We start from the raw sequence: 19232 nt of genomic DNA, 5'->3' as shown, positions 1-19232 counted from the left end.
CAAAGCACTGACAAAGCTCTACAACCTGGCATCACTGGAACATCAAACACTTCTTTCAAGAGTTTTTTCAGGGGGTCAGCATTGTGCATACAAGGTTAAGCTGCCATCTGTGGGTGGCATCCCACAATGGGTGCCGACTGAAGTCCTACCTGCTCCAATTCCAATTCAGCTCCCTGGTAACACCCCTGGGAAAGCAGCAGAGAATGACCTAAGTCCTTGGGCCCCTGCACCCACATGGGAGACCCAGATGCAGTGCCTAGCTCCTGGCTTCAGGCTGGCTCAGCCCTGCCCATTGTAGCCATTTGAGGAGTGAACCAGTGGATGGAAAATCTAACACTGCCTTTCAAATAAATAAGTAAATCTTTCAAATTAAAAAAAAAAAAGCTTTTCTTCCCCAAGGTAGACAGGGTCTCCTGTGTCCTATATTCTCATAATTGGTCTTCCTTACCCTCTCAGGAAGTAGTGCATAATGCCAATCAAGTGACAATCTTTACAACACTGGCCAGACCTTGTGCCTTCTGTGCCTTAGTCTACTCCTCTATGTAGGAGGAAAATAATCTTTGTCTAATCGCTCTCAACTAGACACGAGTTAACAGCTCTGAGAGCTGCTGGCACTGCAAGGGAAAGGACCCAGGAGGTACCAGGCGTTCAGGGAATCCTGAGCAGCACAATAACCCTCAGTAGGTTGGTAGAGGGAGGTGGTGACATAGTCACAGCCTTCTCGGGTCTAACTGTGCCCTCCCCTATCCACTGCTCAAAACACCCCCCGAAAAGTCAGTATCCCACACAGTTTGTTTTCAGGTGTTTTATTAAGTGGGCCATACTGTAGCTGGTTTCTAAGTTGCAAAACAACATAAATTTAACAATAATAACACAGCCAGTTAGATTGTGACAAGCTTTTCCTTTCTTTAAAAAAGAAAAAAGAAAAAACATACAATGGAGGGTTAAATAAATAATATGTTAAAAAAAAAAAGAAAAAGGTAAAGAAAAACTTGTTAAAACATGCTCATGTTTACTTCTGTGCAACTGTGTGCCAACAGGAAACGTGATTCTCAGCACGGTGACAGGTCCCAGCATGTCTCCTTCCCAAATAATACTGATAACAAAGAAAAGACATGGGACTGACTCATCAGTGCCTGTTCAGAGGCACACTAAAAATCCCTTTGACTGGAGCATGGGGCTTCCTGCTCAGCACACCTGGGTGTGGCCGTGAAAGCCAAATATCCTTAATAATGTTAATATAGAAAACATTAGTTTAAAAACGATGTGGAATGGCCTCATTCACGCCACTGAGCAAGGAAGTGGAACTACCCTGCACGCGGCGCCAGGCTCAGTCCAGGGAGGCCTCAGGCTCCCCGTACGTGGCCATGCAAGGGAGGGCACCAGCTTCAAAATAAGCGGCACCAGCCTCGCTCCCTCTCCATATCACTCTTTCACATGAAAGTGTGTAAAAAGTAAATCGGCAAATAAACTCTAAAATAGATTATTTGTTCCAAAAATCCTCTAGTTTTCTTTTTACATTGAGTGTACAGCTCCTCTCCGTCTCCTGCACAACTCTAGGAAGTCCCTCTGGGAAGGAGGGGTTGAGTTGCCAGATGAGTCTTTCTCCGTCCTGCTGATAGCTGGTGCTGGCAGGTCAGATATCGATGCCCTTGACAAGGGATGTCTCCAGCGTGATGTTGAACTCCTGCAATGTCTGCAGCACGCGGATGAGGGAATTGACAAGTGTGTGGTCTTTGATCAGCGCCACATCCTCATACATGTGTGCAGTGATGGGGCAGTCGGCCAGTAGAGCAATCCAGTGATGTAAGAGGTGATCTCTGGTGGGGTAGGAACAGCCCACGTGGGTCAGAGGAGCAAAGGACAAGAAAAAGAGACAGTTAGTGCAAGGCCAAGGGAGAAATACTGAACTAAGGCTGAAGCTGGAGAAGTGAACAGCCTCCTTTTCCTCCCTAATACAGCTCAGCAAAAAGGTCTTCCAGCACTTTAAAGCCTCCCACTAGCAGCCACCCAGCCCCAGGAACAACGACCCAACCAGATGCAGATGGGCCCTCTCATCTGCCAACTAGGTCTGCTCTTCCTCCCCTACCTGCCTCATACTCCGTGGGCAACTCCACTACCAATCAGACAGGAGACTGTAGGCAGCACTGCTCCATCCATCTCAACAGCCATCTTTCCCAGAGCACCACTCCTCCCCACAGCTACCACCACCAGGAATAATAGGCATCAACACTCACTTAGTGCATGTTGCACTCATGAGAAACTTAACCTTCATGACAACCCCACGATATGAGTAGGCACTGTTATTAAATTAGTGTACACAGAGATTAAGTAGTTTGTTCAAGATCGTACTGCTGTAAATGGCTGACCTGGGACATGAACCTAGTGAGTGTAGTTCTAGAGTCTGTTTTGTTTTGGGGGGCTTTGTTTGTTTATTACAAGAGGCAGAGAAAGAAAGAAACACAGACAAACAGATAGAAAGGGCTCCCATTTGCTGGTTCACTCCCCCAGATGCCCACAATGGCCAGGGCAGGGCCATAAAAGGAGAACATAAATCATTTCTTCTATGAAGGTAGCTGGGACCCAATTACTTGAGGCATCACCACTGCCTCCCAGGGTCTGTATTAGCAGGAAGCTGGAGTCAGGAGTTAGAGCTGGGAATAGAACCCAGCCATTCCAATGTGGGACATGGGCCTCTTAACTCTTAGGCTAAAAATCCATTCCTACAGTCTTGTTTTTAACTACTGTGCCAACTCCTTCCCTTTTGTGGCCTGAATAAACTGCAGCCTTGGGGCCAGCATTGTGGCTTACCGCCTGCAACTGTGACATCCCACATGGGTACCGATTCAAGCCCCGCTGTTCCACTTCTAATCCAGCTGCATGCTAATGTGTCTGGGAAAGTAGTGGAGGGTGGCCCAAGTGCTTGGGCCCTTGCACCCACATGGGAGACCCAGAGGAAGTTCCTGGTCCTAGTTCAGACTGGCCTAACTCCAGCCATTGTAGCCATTCAGGAAGTGAACCAGTGACAGAATATCTTTCTCTCCAGCTCTCTCTATAACTCTGCCTTTCAAATAAATACATAAATAAATAAACCTGCTGCCTTAACTTTATCTGGGCTTCATGTCTCTCATCTGGTCTACTTGAATAGCCCCTCAACAACTGCATCACTGTATCACTTTGATGCATACCACCCATGACATAAAATTAACATTATTTCAGTTCCCTGATTAAACAATTTTTGTCATAATAGAAAAGCAATCTTTCTCTGTCCCAAGTCCCCAGAGCTCTTACCTGCCTTTCAACTGTTTCCTATTACTGGCCTTACTAAACATTCCACCTGTCATTTCCTTCCATTACTGGCTCACCTCAAACACCACTTCACCCTGGATCCTCTGATCCTTCTCCTCTGTATGTTCAGCACACCTTACGAATGGGCACTTCTTTTTTTAGACTCTCAACGAATTTCCACCTCATATTGTATTTAAATTAGGACAAATGAACTTCTGAACAACAGACACCATGTTTCATTCTGCTCTCTTCCAGTGACCTTCCATAAGGCCTGGCATGTTCAAATGTGCCTTGAAGGAATATCAGATACACTCTGCTTCAAAATTTCCTAGTGAGGTAGTTTTGATCCTTCCCATCAAAGTGTGGCCCACTGTCCCCCAGTTACACTCACACTCTCCTCCATACTCCCACAGCACCCACACATACACAGGATACATGAAGGAAATTAAGGGCCCCCCACGAGGCCCTCCACGAACTCCTCTGCATAAGAGCACTTCCTCTTGCCCACCCCTGCACCATGTGAGACCTCTGGCACCACCTCCAAGGTTCACTGCTGCACACTCTGGGCCCTAGGGCTGTTAAGTACCTGGCTCCCAAGCACACCAGCATCTGGAATTTGCCATCTTTGCCGATGTTCCGGGGATTGTTGTTGATTGCAGTGACAAATCGGCAGAAGTTCCGGGCCCTTGTATGCCAGTTTTCCTCAGGTACTACTTCATTCTGCTCCAATGTCTCATAATAGGTTTGTGCTTTTTCTGTGAAGAGTAGAAAAATTTTCCAGTGACAAAGGTTCTTAAAACAGAATTGTCTGGGCCAGCGCCGTGGCTCACTTGGCTAATCCTCCGCCTGCGGCGCCAGGACACCAGGTTCTAGTCCTGGTTGGGGTGCCAGATTCTGTCCCGGTTGCTCCTCTTCCAGTCCAGCTCTCTGCTGTGGCCCGGGAAGGCAGTGGAGGATGGCCCAAGTACTTGGGCCCTGCACCTGCATGGGAGACCAGGAGGAAGCACCTGGCTCCTGGCTTCAGATAGGTACAGCGCGACAGCCGTAGCGGCCATTTGGGGGGGGGGGGTGAACCAACGGAAAAGGAAGACCTTTCTCTCTGTCTCTCTCACTATCTAACTCTGCCTGTCAAAAAAAAAAAAACAAAACAAAACAAAATAAAACAAAACAAAAAAACCAGACCTGTCTGGGGCCGGCACTGTGGCATAGCCAGGTAAAGCCACTAGCTCCAGTGCCGGCATCCCATATGAGCGCCGTTTTGTGTCCCAGCTGCTCCACTTCTGATCCAGCTCTCTGCTATGGCTTGGGAAGGCAGCAGAAGATGGCCCAAGACCTTGGGTCCCTGCACCCGCATAGGAGACCCAGAAGAAGTTCCTGGCACCTGGCTTCGGATCAGCGTAGCTCCAGCTGTTGTGGCCAACTGGGGAGTGAACCAGGGGATGGAAGACCTCTCTGTCTCTCTCTGCCTCTCCTTCTTTCTCTGTGTAACCCTGATTTTCAAATGAATAAATAAATCTTAAAAAAAAAAAAAAAAAAAAAAAAACACACACACAGACCTGTCTCTGGTGGTCCTGCAGTCACATGGTATGGGCCTCTCCAAGTCCATGCAAGTAACTTAATGAGAATACCATGAATGTTTGGGTATCACTGGTCACATTTCCAAATGAACCTATGTTTTCTATGCTTATTTTTAAAATTTATTTTTATGTGACCCTTGACATAAAAATGGTCTTTTCCCTTGTCTGAATATACAAGAAAACTCCAAGGATGGTTTCTTGCATAAAAATTCTTCAACTGAGTACTACAGGGCTTGAGCTCCAATAATTGTAAACCAGCTTTTTGAATACAGAAGGAGAAAGTATGAGAACTCAGGACTAGCCCAGGCAAGATAAGTGATAGCTAGAAAGAATCTTTTCTGTCTGTTCTCAGGAGAATCCAGGGCTCTTACCATTCCCTCAAGGAAAACCCGGGCAAACAACAATGGGTCTAATCTGGGAGCCACCTGATTTGGATTCTGCACTGCAGCCCCAAGGGTCGGCACCCAGGCTATGTTAGTGAATTCCACTATTTCTATGCATGCTCTTCCCACCCTCATGCCCGAGCCCAACTCACCCAGAAAATCCCAAATGAAGACATTTTTGAAGAGCCGTGGTGATTTAAATCCATGCTGGAAAGCCTGTTCCAGGGCCGAGACAAGGCCACACTCTCCACAAAGCAATAGTGTCAGACTGCCTCGCTGGGTAAGGAAAAAGGGGAGAGCACCAGGCTTGTCTCAGCCAAGCTGCACCATACACCAATGCACACCCAAACCCTCAGTCCAGAGCTGAAAGGGCAGCAAGAAAACTGCAGGGACCACGTAGCACAGTGGTAGCTCAAAGCAGCTCCCAGTGACAAGCTGTGAAGTGAACGGACGAGTAACTAGATGATGGATCTGGGACACACACAGGAAGAATCCCCATCAGGAACACAAAGTTAGTAAGGTCACTGTTCAGAGGCCTAGGAAATCCAGCAGAGGACAGGAACAGGCACTGCTCACTGGGGCCCAAGGGACTGGGTCATCAGTGTAGAGGGAAAACAGCAACCCAAGGCAAAGACACCCACCAACCCCTGCTTAGCAGGGAGTTTGTTTGTTCTCAAGTAGCTGAGGTACACACATTACAAGTCTGTGGGCTGTCCATGCTCGTGGGCCTGGAAGAGCACAATGAGATATCCAAGAAAACAATGTAAGGCCCTGGAGTGGAGGGCAGGAAGGCTCACCTCTTTCTCAGGCTTATGAAAGTGCTTCACAATGCCATTCACTGCCTCCCCGATGGACTCCTGGATCTGCCCAGTGTTCAGCTCTGATAAAAAATCAAGCAGACATCCCTAACCAATCTGATAGGCTAACAGGACTCAACTAACTGCAGGAGACTGGGGGCATAGGGAGGGCTCATGGGTGGGGCAGGGCTGCTACACCCTGGGAAATAAAGGCTTTTCCCTATCCAACTAACTTGTCCCAAATTTTTTGGGGGAAAATGAAAAGCCAGTAACTTAAGAGATCTGCCTCTGATTGATGCTGGTAAAGTTTAATTTCAATTTTACCCTGGAATTTTAGGCAACTAAAATAGGGACAATACTTGACTGGGAAGCCCAGGAACCAGGCAGAAGGCCAAAAAGCAGACTCCTCTCCTCTACAGGATCAAACATAATCGAAGCACCAGGCTTGGCTGCATGAGCTCTCCTCTCCATCCTGGCCTCCAAGGAGAGTGTCAAATGCCTGTGGCATTTTGCAAGCAGAGGTGGTTCCTGAGGCAGCCGCACAGGCTGTGATCTGGACTCCCATTCAAAGGTTCACAGAGATCTGCCCATTCTCAGGCTATGTGGCTGGAGGGCCCAGCCCTTATCCCACTTACTGGGCTTATTGTTGGGCGAGATGGTAACAAGCCTCCTGATGACGCTGGGGGACTGCTGCAGCGGCGGGGTCCGGCATGGCCTCTCATCCACCTCGGGCTGACATGTGAGCAGCTCCCCAACCAGGATCCTCTCCAGGCTTCCGTCATCCATGCCCTTTCCCAACCAGCGGCCACAAGGGAACCTGAAAGTCAGGCAATGGCCTGTCAGAGCTGCTAGCTCCTCCAGTGCCCTTCCAGCAAAAGCCACCAACAAAGGCCATCCCTGGGGACAGGCTCTGAAACCAGACTGTAGAATTCCTCATGGCTCTGTTTGTCCCACCGTATGCCATTACAATCATTACATGAGTGGCATGGGTGGCCTGGACCTGTGTCCAGCAATACTGTACACCTTCACTTGGAATTTCTTTTCAGGTGCAAGAAGTCACCTGAGCACATCACAGCCTGAAGGGTCTCCTTGAGAACCCCACAGGAGCAAGCAGCAAAGACAGTTCCTGGAGGCACACTCTGCCCCCCATGTCAAAGCACAGCTGAGGGAACACTTACTTATAGGTATGTCCTGTGATCTCATTCCTGACCAGCACGTACTCCACCAGCCATTTAGCATAGAGTCCTGAGTTATCATGGCCAATCTGTACAGTTGTGAGCTTCCCCAAGTTCTGGCACTGAGTGAGAACAGAGAGGATGGGATAGGTCAGGAAAACAGGAGAAAGGAGCCACAGTCCTTGGAGGCACCATAGCAGCTGCGGGACACAGCTCATGGCTCAGCACTATCCGATAAGCTGCCCATGGCTGAGAAAGAAAATGCTGCTACATGGAGAAAGAATAGTGTCTATGAGCAGGATGCTCTGGCAGAGGGTTCCATGATCTCTGGGCTCAGGAACCAAAGAATTTTTGTAGAGGAAGGTATGGAAGTCCGAACATGTAAGTGTCTTCCAGTCAGAGACTACGCAGCCAGGGCAGGCTTCCCCTCCTCAGGGATAAGCCTTGGCTCCAGCCCCAGATCATCTCAGGACAGGTGAGCTATGCTGATGCATGACACTGTACAAAGAATAAGGCCTCCATAAAACCCTGCAGAAAACTCCCCAAAGCTACGGTTGCAAAATCAAATCCCCATACAGCCTGAGGGTGTAGCCTCCAGCAACACATACCTCAAATGTCATCTCTAGCACATTCCTGGGAATCTGCAGGATCTGTGTCTCACCCAGTTCTCCCGAGATACAAATCCATGGGTTGGCGGTAAACATGGATCCCCCCAACTTCTTGCTCGGTACTATCAGAATGTGGTACGGGATCACTGTTAAGAGAAAACCACAAAGGTACTGAGGGGATCAGGAATCCCTCCTATACCTAATGGGACCCTGACTTGCCCCAGGCATTCTGGTATTATTATGGCTGCTGCTGCCCTGGCCCCAGAAAAGCCCTGGCAGAGCAGGGCCCAGGACTTAGGCCCTGGCTGGCTTAGAATACCAACCACTCCCTCCATCCCAATCTTTCTCTTCCCAGGGTTACCATCCAAACATCAAAGATCAAAGCTCATTTTCAGGCTCAGAACTAAGTGAACTTGTTCTTAAAACAATATTACCAACTCATGACTTGTACTGAATTGTTTGTCAGATCACTCTTCAACCTACCATAAACCCTAATGACAATCACAACAATCTTAGGAAAGGTCACACAGGTAGTGTGACTGTTCCAAGGCACAGGGAGGGAAACAAGTGGCCTCAGGCCTTCTAAATTCATGTCCAGAGCTACCACTCTGAAGCTCATAGCCTTAGTTTCTGAGAGGGAGTATACAGTGTTAGAATGAAACAAGAGTCTGTGCTACTGAGGAACTGGTCGAAGAACTAGCCAGGGGTCAAGTTCAGACTTGTGGCGAATCTGACATCAAAGGAAGATGAGAATGGAAGAGCCTTAGACCATATAAAATCCCCTTTCTCAATATGCAAAATACGGAAAGTGAGGCCTCACAAACAGTGAGGTGGGGAAGAGCCGGGTCTGGACTCAAACTTGCCATCTGGAGTTCTTTCTGCTACTTCAGGAAGAGCTCTTTTTCCCTTTGGCCTGATCGGAAACCTTTTGTGATGCCCTTGGAAACCTTTTGACACTCTGAGGTCAAAACAAAACGGACATTGCTTGTAGGAATGCAGGGAAGTGAACCATACCACCCCACCAACTTCACTCTTCTTTCATGGTCTCAGGCTTCCAGAGCAGTGCCTAGGTTGACACTGACAACACCAGGCCAGGAGGACCAAGCCCCTGTGTTCAGAATGAATAAGAAGTTTCACAGAAAACACAAGGCAAGGGCACCTGTCACCTCACAGAAGCAGAGGCAAATATATATAGAAAGTGTAAGGGACACTCTTCTTTCTTTAAAAAGGGAACAGTGAGTGAGCCTTAAGTAGGTTCATGAAGACCCCTTAAGAAGGGCAGTGGGGCGGGCAGGGCTACTCACGGATAGTTGTGAAGACATTGGTGAAGCAAAAGTAATCGACGGCATTGAAAGAGAGGAGGTGATAGAGGAACTGCTCCTTCTCGTCATCACAGCGCAGAAAGGCATAGCGCTTGTACAACTTTCTGTTGGAGAGGAGGCAACACATCAGTCTCCCAGTTAAAAGGAAGGCAAAGAAGCTACAACACTCAATTCTGGAAAGAGACAAGAGAAGCTTAAGATCTTATGCTCCAATTCCCTCAGGGCCACCCTGTAAAGGAACAAAGCTCGCTACTCTATTTAACAGAAGACCAGACAGAAAATGACTTAAGCCACCACAGGAACAAGGAAAATCAACACTATATGAAGGTTGATTTTGCTATAATGTCAGGTGTCAGGGGTCATGCAATCTCCTGTCCTAAACTGAGGGCTGAACTTAAATTTCATCAGGAATGACATGGATCCAACCAATCTCCTAGTGAGGGTGTCACCCTGTGTATGGTGTGTGAGTAGCAATGATTAGAGGTCTGTGACCACCACTCATTACAAGGCCTACTCTTGAACCCTTGGCAGGCCTGAAGGCCAGAAGACAAAAAAAAAAAAAAAAAAAAAAAAAAACTGGACGTACCCCACAGCAGCTCCTGAGGTGATAAAGGACAGTCCTCAGCTCCTGCCTTTGATCCAGGTCACAGGCAATGAAAAGCTGTGCAATCACCCTTCCCATCTTTCCAAACTTTGTCCCTGTATTCCCTGCATCCTACCAAAGACCAACTCCTTTGCCTGACATCTCAGGCCTTCTGCACCTCAAAGCAATGATACCTTCCCCTAAAAAAGGGGACATCAAGAGTCAAATATGAAGGTCCCCATGAGAGAAATATGCACATACAGAGAACAAAAGAAGGCAACTATGCTGCTTGCCTGGATAGCATTACTGTGGCCAGAAAGGAATTTGGTTCAATAGATCTACAAGGTCCCACCTAGACAGGCTGGCTAAGATAATTCAAAGATTATTCACCAACTGAGGCCTCTTACAGAGAGGTGTTAGACAGGGAAGGACCTACCCTCAAATATAATCTATGTGAATAAATCAGGTAAAGGCCGTGGTATGAGAGTGTCCATGATTCCCAAATCAAAGGCTCTGGGAATTTAAAGAGCCATAAAATGGTACTGGAAGGCCTTCCAGAACAAGAGGGGTCTGAGGGACAGGACATATTTAGACAAGTGTTGTACAGGATGATGGTCAGGTATGGAAACCAGTTTAGCTGGAGCTGAAGACTCAGGGAAGTGATCAGTTAACAATAGAGGCTGAGAAGTTTGGAGTCAAGGAAGGAAGGCATTAAATTTTCAGGCTAAATGGTTTGCAATTTGTCCTGTGAACAATAGGTTTCTGTAATTTACCCCAGAGATAAAAGAGAGCCACAACCAACTTCAGGAGATTTAAATTTAGTGAAGGTGAGAGATGAAAGGAGAATGAGGATTAAGCCAAGACAGAGTGACAAAAACATAAGGAGACAGGTGGGGCAGAAACTAAAGACTTTAAATCTGTATGTAGGAGATAAAGCAAAGAAAGGAGTAAAAAATGACTCCAGATTTTACATGTAGGTCGGAAGAAAGAATGGGAGGGTAGACATTTAGAGAGAACAATGATGGCATTAACAAAAAGTCTGGGAGAAAAGTAGTTACGGTAAAGATTCTGTGAGGTCTGCTTTTGTTCTCTCTGAGCTACAGGTAAAATATCTGAATGCAACTAAGTGCAAGCCTGAGGCTCAGAAGAAAGGTCAGAGCTAGAGCTTCATATGTGGGAGTCACCTGCTCAGCAGTGACAGAAGTCATGAAAATGAGTGAGATCACAGGTGAGAGAGAGAGGGAGAAGAAGACAAAGACAAAGAAAACGCATGCGCACAGAGAATGGAGGACTGTGGAAGCCAACACCTGGAAAGGGTTACAGGGGAAGGTAAACAAGATGGTAGAGGTCGTGGCAGCCATACAAAGTGAGTTCAAGTGAAGTGGACACTATGCAGTACTAGTCATGGCAGAGAGATCAAAGAAAAGAACTTCAAGGCTCCCTCTACAGGAGTTACCTAATTTCTCCCTTTAGATTTTATAATTCATTGAGTCCCATAAATCTATGTCCTCCTTACCTTGACTCCTCCCTACCCCGTCTCCAAGGTGCTAACAGTGTTGGGGACTAACTGGAAATCCCAGAGATTCAGGAACATTCTATCAGGACATCCTTTCCCGAGGCTGTCCTACTAGGTGCCAGGCAACAAGCTCAGCACTAGGAAAACCACATGATTCATGCTCTCACATAGAGTGAACTTTAATACGTGGCAAGCACATAGATTAGGATAACACAGCACCTTGGTGGTAAGCAGGGATGAACAAATGCTCTAACAACTGTTGTGCATCTGTGGTGGAGAAATAGACCACATCACCAGGGAGTCCAGGAAACTTTGGCAACAGAACATTTGCCTAGACCCCGAAGGAATTTACCAGGTGGACAGAGGACAGAGACAGGGTCAGCAGGCAAAAAGGGCAGAAGGCATCCTGAGAAGGGTGAGGGGCACAGTGTGACTGGAGAAGGATAAGTGAAGACCAGATGGAGGGGTAGGTGGCTTTGATTAAATTCCTCTTTCTCTCTCCCTACACCCCATCCAAAGTGCAATTTGTGGCAGCAAAACTCTCCTCATTTTCCACTCACTGAAGTAGGACAGAGGTCAGAATATCAGGTGAGGAGTTAAAAATTACTGAGTAAAGTCTAAACATATCATCTCTAAAGGCTTTCAGTTCAAAGAAACCAAGATTAGCTTCTCCACCAAGGTCATGCCCTCGACCCTAGATCGACCCATGTCTTGACCTTCATAAAGTTCTTAAGTTTGACCCCCTCTTAGTTGCCTCTCTGCCTCATCCTCCTGACTACAGTCTCTCCTAATAGCCACTGTGGCTCAAAAACAAAACAAAACAAAAAAACAAAAACAAAACGATGCCTGCCCTGTCAGGCCTTGGAGTCCACATAGCTACAGCAAGTGGTATTTCCAGGACACAAGACGGTTCTCTAGATTCTGATGTGCAACATGTCCCTTCTAAACTCTGGACTTACGTGTTCACTTGCTCTCTTTCAGTTCTCCTCCAAGTCTCCAAATTTTCTTCCTAAACCTTTCTGTTCCTTTAGAGAATCAAACTGAAACACTAAGAATTGAGATTTCCTGTGGTAAGAGTTTGGCACAGGGGTTAAAACACCACTTCAGATGCCAGAAAACCAAACCAGAGTGCCTCTTTGGAGTCTTGGCTCTACTTCTTATCCAACTTCCTGCTAATGTACATCCTAGGAGGCAGCAGGTGATGGCTCAAGTGGTTGAGTACCTGCCACCCATTCAGAAACCATGATGGGAGCTCCTGTCATTGGCCTGGCCCAGCCCAGCTGTTGCAGGTATTTGAGGAATGAAATGGAATCTCTCACTCTTTGTCTATGTACCTCTGCCTTTCAAGTGAACAACAACAACAAAAAAGCAAACACAAAAATAAAGATAAAAATTGTTTTTAAAACAACAAGGCCAGCATTGTGGTATGGCAGGTTAAGCCACTGTCTGGGACACTGGCATCCCACAAGGGTACCAGTTTACATCCTAGCTGTCAGAATACTTATCCAGCTCCCTGCTAATGTGCCTGAGAAAGTAGCAGAGGATGGCCCAAGTACATGGGTCCCTGCCACCCATGTGGAAAACCAGGATGGAGTGCCAGGCTCCTGGCTTCAAACTGGCCCAGCCACAGCCACAGCCTCAGTGGTCACAGCCATGGGGCAATGAACCAACAGATGGAAGATTTTCTCTCTTTGTCTCTCCCTCTCTGTAACTCTACCTTTCAAACAAGTAAATCTTTTTTAAAAAAAATAAAAAGAACAATGACTGCTTCTTAATTTCTCAAGTCAGCTCTCTAATCCGTCAAAGTTCTAAATCTGGTTTCTTACTACAGTTCACACACACACAAACATTATATTTAACTCTGCATAAAATCAGATCTGTAGGTTTAATCAAACAGCTTACATAAAATTTTCCCAAGGTCCACTTCTCTGATTTATCATCCACAGAGAAATCACATAATAAAAGCTATAAAAGGATAATACAAAGAGATAACTACAAAAAATCTTTTTATTAAGATTTTTATTTATTTGAAAGGGAGAGTTACAGAGTGGCAAAGGCAGAGAGAGAAAGAGGGAGAGAGGGAGAGGGAGAGAGGGAGGGAGAGGGAGAGAGAGAGAGGAAGGTCTTCTGTCTGCTGGTTCACTCCCCAGAGGGCCACAATGGCTGGAGCTGTGCTGATCAGAAGCCAAGAGCCAGGAGCTTCCTCCTGGTCCCCCACACAGGTGCAGGGGCACAAGCATGTAGGCTATCTTCCACTGCCTTCCCAAGTGCATTAGCAGAGAGCTGAATCAGAAGCAGAGCAGCAGGGACTTGAACCAGTGCCCATATGGGATGCCGGTGCAGCAGGCTGGGGTTCTAACCTGCTGCACCACAGCACCAGTCCCACCTACAAAAATCTTAACCCAAAAAAATCCCACCATATTTGCCAGTGAAGAAAAAGCCAATCAAATTCCACATAAGAAAAGACAGAAAGGTGGTAGGAATGGAGGGAGACAGCCTACAAGAGTTATCTGAAAGCCCTGGTAATCTCTACAGCTTCTCAGGCAATGGCCAGAGAGGAGGAAGCAATTGTTTGCTTTGGGCTAAGCGCTGGGCTTCATGGAGAACAAAAGGGATACAGCAAAATCTCAGAAGTTTCCTTTTTTTCTTTTTAAGATTTATTTATTTACTTAAAAAGCAGAGAAAGAGAGAGAGAGAATAGAGAGACATCTTCTATCCACTGGTTCGTTCCCCATATAAACGGCTGCAACTGCCAGGTCTGGGCCAGACTGAAGTCAGGAACCTAGAACTCTATCCAGGTCTCTTATGTGGGTGGCAGGGACCCAAGCACTTGGGCCATCCTTCACTGTTTCCTATGTCGCACCAGCATGGAGCTGGAGTGGAAGCAGAGCAGCCTGCCATGAGTCAATGTTCATACGGAATGCCAGCATCTTGCAGCAGCTTGCCCCACTGCACCACAATGCCAGCTCCAGAAGTTTCCTTTTAATTCTCCACTCCTTTGCTCATCAGGACAGGAATGAGACAGAGGATATGCATCATGTTCAGGAAGTATGAATGTCACCTGAATGCACTCTTTAGGAAAGCTACTTTTGGGCATACAGGTTGAGGAAAGGGAAAGCAGATATAGCAAAAATAGTTTTCTATAGATCAAAAGAGGAGAAGAAAACTGCATACACAATTTGACTGCAGGTGGATGTTACAGCAATGTCACATTGAATACTCCCCCTTCCCAGACAGTTTCTAGTTCCTCCCCATCAGTCCTGAAAGCCTCATTCTATTCCAGGTGAGCAGGCTTACTTGGTGAGCTCGTGTTCTGACAGAAGTTGCTTCAAGTGTCTGGAAAGTAACTTTTTTTCCATGGAGAGTCGCACCCATGCTCTGGCCTTTCCCACGTCAGTCTTGATTTCCCCGATGTTCTGGATATGCCTAAAGAAGGAATGAGAAGCAGAGGATATGAAGCAACATGAACTCAATGCCAAAACCTCCCGGTAAAGCCAAGGGAGCCTGGTGCAGCAGCCCTAATGCATCCTGGAAAAGCCCGTGTCTCTTGTCCAAATTCTGAGTTCCCATATAGCACTGCCAGATATGCTCACTGTAGTTGGGGTGGGATGGGTAGGGAGAGGCAATATAACCCTCAAAAAGTCAGGCTAACCCTTCACCCTGGTATAGTCCTCCCAAAATGCCAGGAAACCCAACTCTACATATGCACCTCAAAGCAAAAGATCAATTAGGAGGGTTTCTTGGTTAACTGAGATGCTACCACAGCCACTAAAAGTCTGTTCTGCAAGGTGAACACCTAAGCAGCAACTGAATACAGGATTTTAGAGGCTTATTACATGTGAACCCAGACTGACCTCATATCCTGAATCAGAGAGATCCTCAGGGGAGACATGACTGCACTGGCATCAGACTTCCTCCGTTCTGAATCGAAAAATATTCCTAGAACAACAAAATTGGTCACATCCAAAGAGATGTGAATATCCGAACAACTAACTACCCTCCTTTATCTCAAATCATACATTTCCACAGGAAACAACTGATTACATTGGTAAATTTATAAATCACTTCATAAATATTAGTTTCCTATCAGAGATCGTATTTTATATTTTTATGCATATTATCTCATTTTGTTCATTAACAACTTATAAGGCAGCCAAGATATTATCATCATTTTCCCAATTTCCACTCTGAAGTTCTTAGATGTTAGTTGCTTTGCCTAGGTCACCAAGTAGCTAAATCAGGACTGGAATGCCTGTCTCCTGGCTTCTCCTCTCTTGTGCTCTCAACATAACACAGTGAAGCAATGCTTCCACTTGGAACTACTATTCATGCCCTTTTTTAGCTTCAAAATGAACTATAAAGAACAGGCATTTGGTGCAATCGTTAAGATACTACTTGAGATGCCCCCATCCCACATCAGAGGGCCTGGGTTTAAGTCCTACCTCTGCTCCTGAATCCAGCTTCCTGCTAACGTGCACCCTATACCTTCAAGTACTTGGGTTATCTGCCTCCAATGTGGGAGAGCCAAAATGAGTGAGTTCTGGGCTCCTGACCTTAGCCTTCCCCAACTCTGGCTCTTATTGGCATTTAGGGGAACAGATCTCATTTTTCAAATAAAATGAAAATGAACTTTCAAAAACTTTTTATTCTTAGAATTGTATCTATTGGGGGCCGGCGCCACAGCTCAATAGGCTAATCCTCCGCCTGCAGTGTTGGCACACTGGGTTCTAGTACCGGTCGGGGCGCCAGATTCTGTCCCAGTTGCCCCTCTTCCAGGCCAGCTCTCTGCTGTGGCCCGGGAAGGCAGTGGAGGATGGCCCAAGTCCTTGGGCCCTGCACCCCATGGGAGACCAGGAGAAGCACCTGGCTCCTGCCTTCGGATCAGCATGGTGTGCCAGCCGCAGCGCACCAGCCGTGGCGGCCACTGGAGGGTGAATCAACGGCAAAAGGAAGACCTTTCTCTCTGTCTCTCTCTCTCACTGTCCACTCTGCCTGTCAAAAAAAAAAAAAAAAAAAAAAAAAAAAAAGAATTGTATCTATTGGGGTTGGTGCTGTGGTGCAGCAGGTTAAGCCTCCACCTGTGGTACTAGCATCCCATATGGGCACCGGTTCGAGTCCCAGCTGCTCTGCTTCCAATCCAGCTCCCTGGTAATGTGCCTGGGCAAGCAGCAGAGCATGGCCCAAGTGCTTAGGCACCTGCACCCACATGGGAAACCTGGAAGAAGCTCCTGGTTTCCTATCATCCTAACTCTGGCCCTTGCAGCCATCTGGGAAATGAACCAGTGGATGGAAGATTTTCTCTCTCTGTCTCTCCCTCTCTCTCTAACTCTGACTTTCAAATAAATAAATACATTTTTAAGAAAAAAAACAATTGTACCTATGACCTAAATTAAGTCTCTTCTGTTCATTTTAATAATAAATTTGAATTTAAAAGGGCTACATAAGAGCTAAGGGAACGTGTAAAGAAACTATTCTACAATGCTTGGTACCTCTGAAAGGGAAGACTCAATACCTTTATAAGCTCATGTCTGGCTCAGTGTGTGAAACAGTGTTCTCAGCACCAAGCTGATCAAACTTTCTGGCTACTGCTTATCCCTTAGTAGTAATTCCTATAGTCTTCCTTCCCAAGAAGACTAGGCTCTCACAACCAGAAAGTGGACCAAAAAACTCCTCATACAGCTACCTAGGAAGCCATTATGCCTGGTTTTTAGACAATTATCTCCCCAGATTCATGCTGAGAATAAACAGTTCAAGGGCAAAGAGTTCATGCCTATCTTGAATCCTACCTAACCTATTTTTATCAGTATGAGAACATCTGGGGCTGGCACTGTGGCAAAGCAGGTTAAGACGGCACTTATGATGCTGGCATCCCATACCTGAGTACCAGATGGAGTCCCAGCTCCAGCTCCTTGCCAATATACATGGAAAGGCAGAGGAGGATGATCCCAGGGCTTGGGCCCCTACCACCCATGTAGAAGACCCAGATAGAGTCCCTGGTTCCTGGCTTAGGCTTGGCTCAGCCCTAGATATTGTAGCCATTTGGGGGAGTGAACCAGCAGATGGAAGATTTCTCCCTCTGTCACTCTTCTTCTGAAGGAAGGAAGGAAGGAAGGGGAAAGGGAAGGGGAAAGGGAAAGGGAAAGGGAAAGGGAAAGGGAATGGGAACGGGAACGGAACACTAACTCTCTGGCATACAGGGAAGAAGGGAGGATGGTATGAAGGAGGAGTGCAGCCAAGTGAATGAAGTGAGGCTGTCCTTGAAGGGACTGTAAGATGATGGAATAAAGAACACAGACTAGGAGACAAGAGGCCTGGCTCCTAATCTGGCCTCTTCCAATGACTCACTATGCAATCTTAAGTAAATTCAATTCCTCTCTGGACCCTTTACCTCTTTTTGTAAAATCAAGGGGCTGGACTAGATGTTCTCTGGAATTCCCACAAACTGACATGTTCATTAAGCTAGAAACAAAAGGAAGAATAAGGGATCATTTAAACCAGGCCTTAAATTTGTGGAGTTGCAAGGAAGGATACTGACAAACAGTTCTCTTGCTTAACAGGACAATCTCAATGCCCATGTCAGAGAAATAAGACAAAAGACTAAAAACAGTTTGCTCTAAACCTAAGACACCAATAGTGGAGTAAAATCTCAGCTCAGAAAAGACTGGCCTCTTGCTGATAGAAGTTTTCTATCTCACTGATCAAAGGGTCTAAAAACACATAATGAAAGCAAATCCCACAGCTTTGGTATGCTCTGTGGTTCAAAGAGCCTGGTGGCTCAATATTTAAAATATAAAACATTCCAGAGCTTCATCAACCTGAAAGAGTCTGCTTCAGAAGATCACTCCAGGATGTGGGAAAGTGGCTGCAGGCACTCTGTCCAGTGGTACAGAGGCTGCCTTACCTGAGGTACTGAGGCTGCCCGACGTGAGTTTTCTCTGCCGATTTTCCTGGTAATGTAACAGGTGGGACCACAAGGCTGATTTGCCCTGGAAACAGGACAAGGAGAAACACCTATCAGTTTAGATTTCAGCGATCAAGGCTGTGAATATATACAGGCTTTTGCAAAAAAATATCAGCACAGTTTCTTGTTTCAATGTATAATATATTTCCTTATTAAAGCACAGGAAAAATATAAAGATTGGAAAGGGAACAGAAAAAGGAAATGATTCCCTAACAGGAACAGAAAAGAGATACCAAAGACAGCCTGGGAAGGACTAGTGGGTAAGAAAGAAAAAAACCAACAAAATGAAACAATCTGTTGGGCTCTGAACGATCTGTTGATGGTTTTGCTTGGGCAAAGCATGATGGCTTTTGCACAGAGGAATGGACATCCAGTCTATATGACTCTATGATAGTTCCTGAATTTCCAAAAACATTGAAAGTACTCTTGCCCTTAGTGCAGGCTGGGTAAAATAAGTCATCACTACGATGAGGATTCACTACTGGAGACAAGTTGAAAAAGCCTACAGTAAAAGTAAGCTTGTACTAACTGCAGGGTAGAAATAAACTATGGTCAATAAAATAGTACTCCAGCATATGGAACAGTAAGAGTTCCAGTTTGGGGGCCAGCATTGCAGCACAGCAGCTGTTCCACTTCCAATCCAGCTCCCTACTAATGGCCTGGGAAAAGCAGTGGAAGATGACCCAAGTGCTTGGATCCCTGCCACATACTTAGGAGACCCAGATGAAGCTCCTGGTTCTTGGCCTCAGCATGGCTTAGCCCTGGCCATTGCGGCCACTTGGGGAGTGAACCAGCAGGTGGAAGACCGACACCTACCTACCTACCTACCTCTCTCCCTCTCTCCCTCTCTCCCTCTCTCTCTCTCTCTCCCTCCCTCCCTCCCTCCCCCCCTCTATAATTCTGACTTTCAAATAAATAAATACATATTTTTCTTCCAATATTGTTTTCAGTTGCATTTTTTTAAAGATTTATTTATTTATTTGAAAGGCAGAGTTAGGGGCCGGCACTGTGGCGCAGTAGGT

At 46.4% G+C, this 19232-nt stretch overlaps 1 protein-coding gene across 5 annotated transcripts in view; it reads right to left on the bottom strand.

The window, feature by feature from the left end:
* Positions 1 to 790: 790 nt before the first annotated feature.
* DENND5A (DENN domain containing 5A) overlaps positions 791 to 19232 on the bottom strand; it is a 128465-nt gene continuing 110023 nt past the window's right edge. For 4 of the 5 annotated variants that reach the window (XM_070073630.1, XM_070073625.1, XM_070073626.1 and 1 more), the window contains 11 exons: positions 18151 to 18235; positions 15104 to 15188; positions 14547 to 14675; positions 9133 to 9254; positions 7829 to 7974; positions 7224 to 7342; positions 6681 to 6862; positions 6046 to 6128; positions 5401 to 5524; positions 3875 to 4043; positions 791 to 1820 (listed from right to left, as the gene is read on the bottom strand). In XM_070073630.1, coding sequence (XP_069929731.1) covers positions 1637 to 1820; positions 3875 to 4043; positions 5401 to 5524; positions 6046 to 6128; positions 6681 to 6862; positions 7224 to 7342; positions 7829 to 7974; positions 9133 to 9254; positions 14547 to 14675; positions 15104 to 15188; positions 18151 to 18235 — 1428 coding nt within the window. In that variant the 3' untranslated portion in view covers positions 791 to 1636. The remainder of the gene's footprint in view (positions 1821 to 3874; positions 4044 to 5400; positions 5525 to 6045; positions 6129 to 6680; positions 6863 to 7223; positions 7343 to 7828; positions 7975 to 9132; positions 9255 to 14546; positions 14676 to 15103; positions 15189 to 18150; positions 18236 to 19232) is intronic. The other variant, XM_070073634.1, reaches the window with a different exon arrangement.

Source organism: Oryctolagus cuniculus, chromosome 1 (genome assembly GCF_964237555.1).
Source record: "Oryctolagus cuniculus chromosome 1, mOryCun1.1, whole genome shotgun sequence".
NCBI classification, from domain to species: domain Eukaryota; kingdom Metazoa; phylum Chordata; class Mammalia; order Lagomorpha; family Leporidae; genus Oryctolagus; species Oryctolagus cuniculus.
Note: the sequence above shows the minus strand (reverse complement) of the source record. Positions and strands in the feature narration are given on the sequence as shown.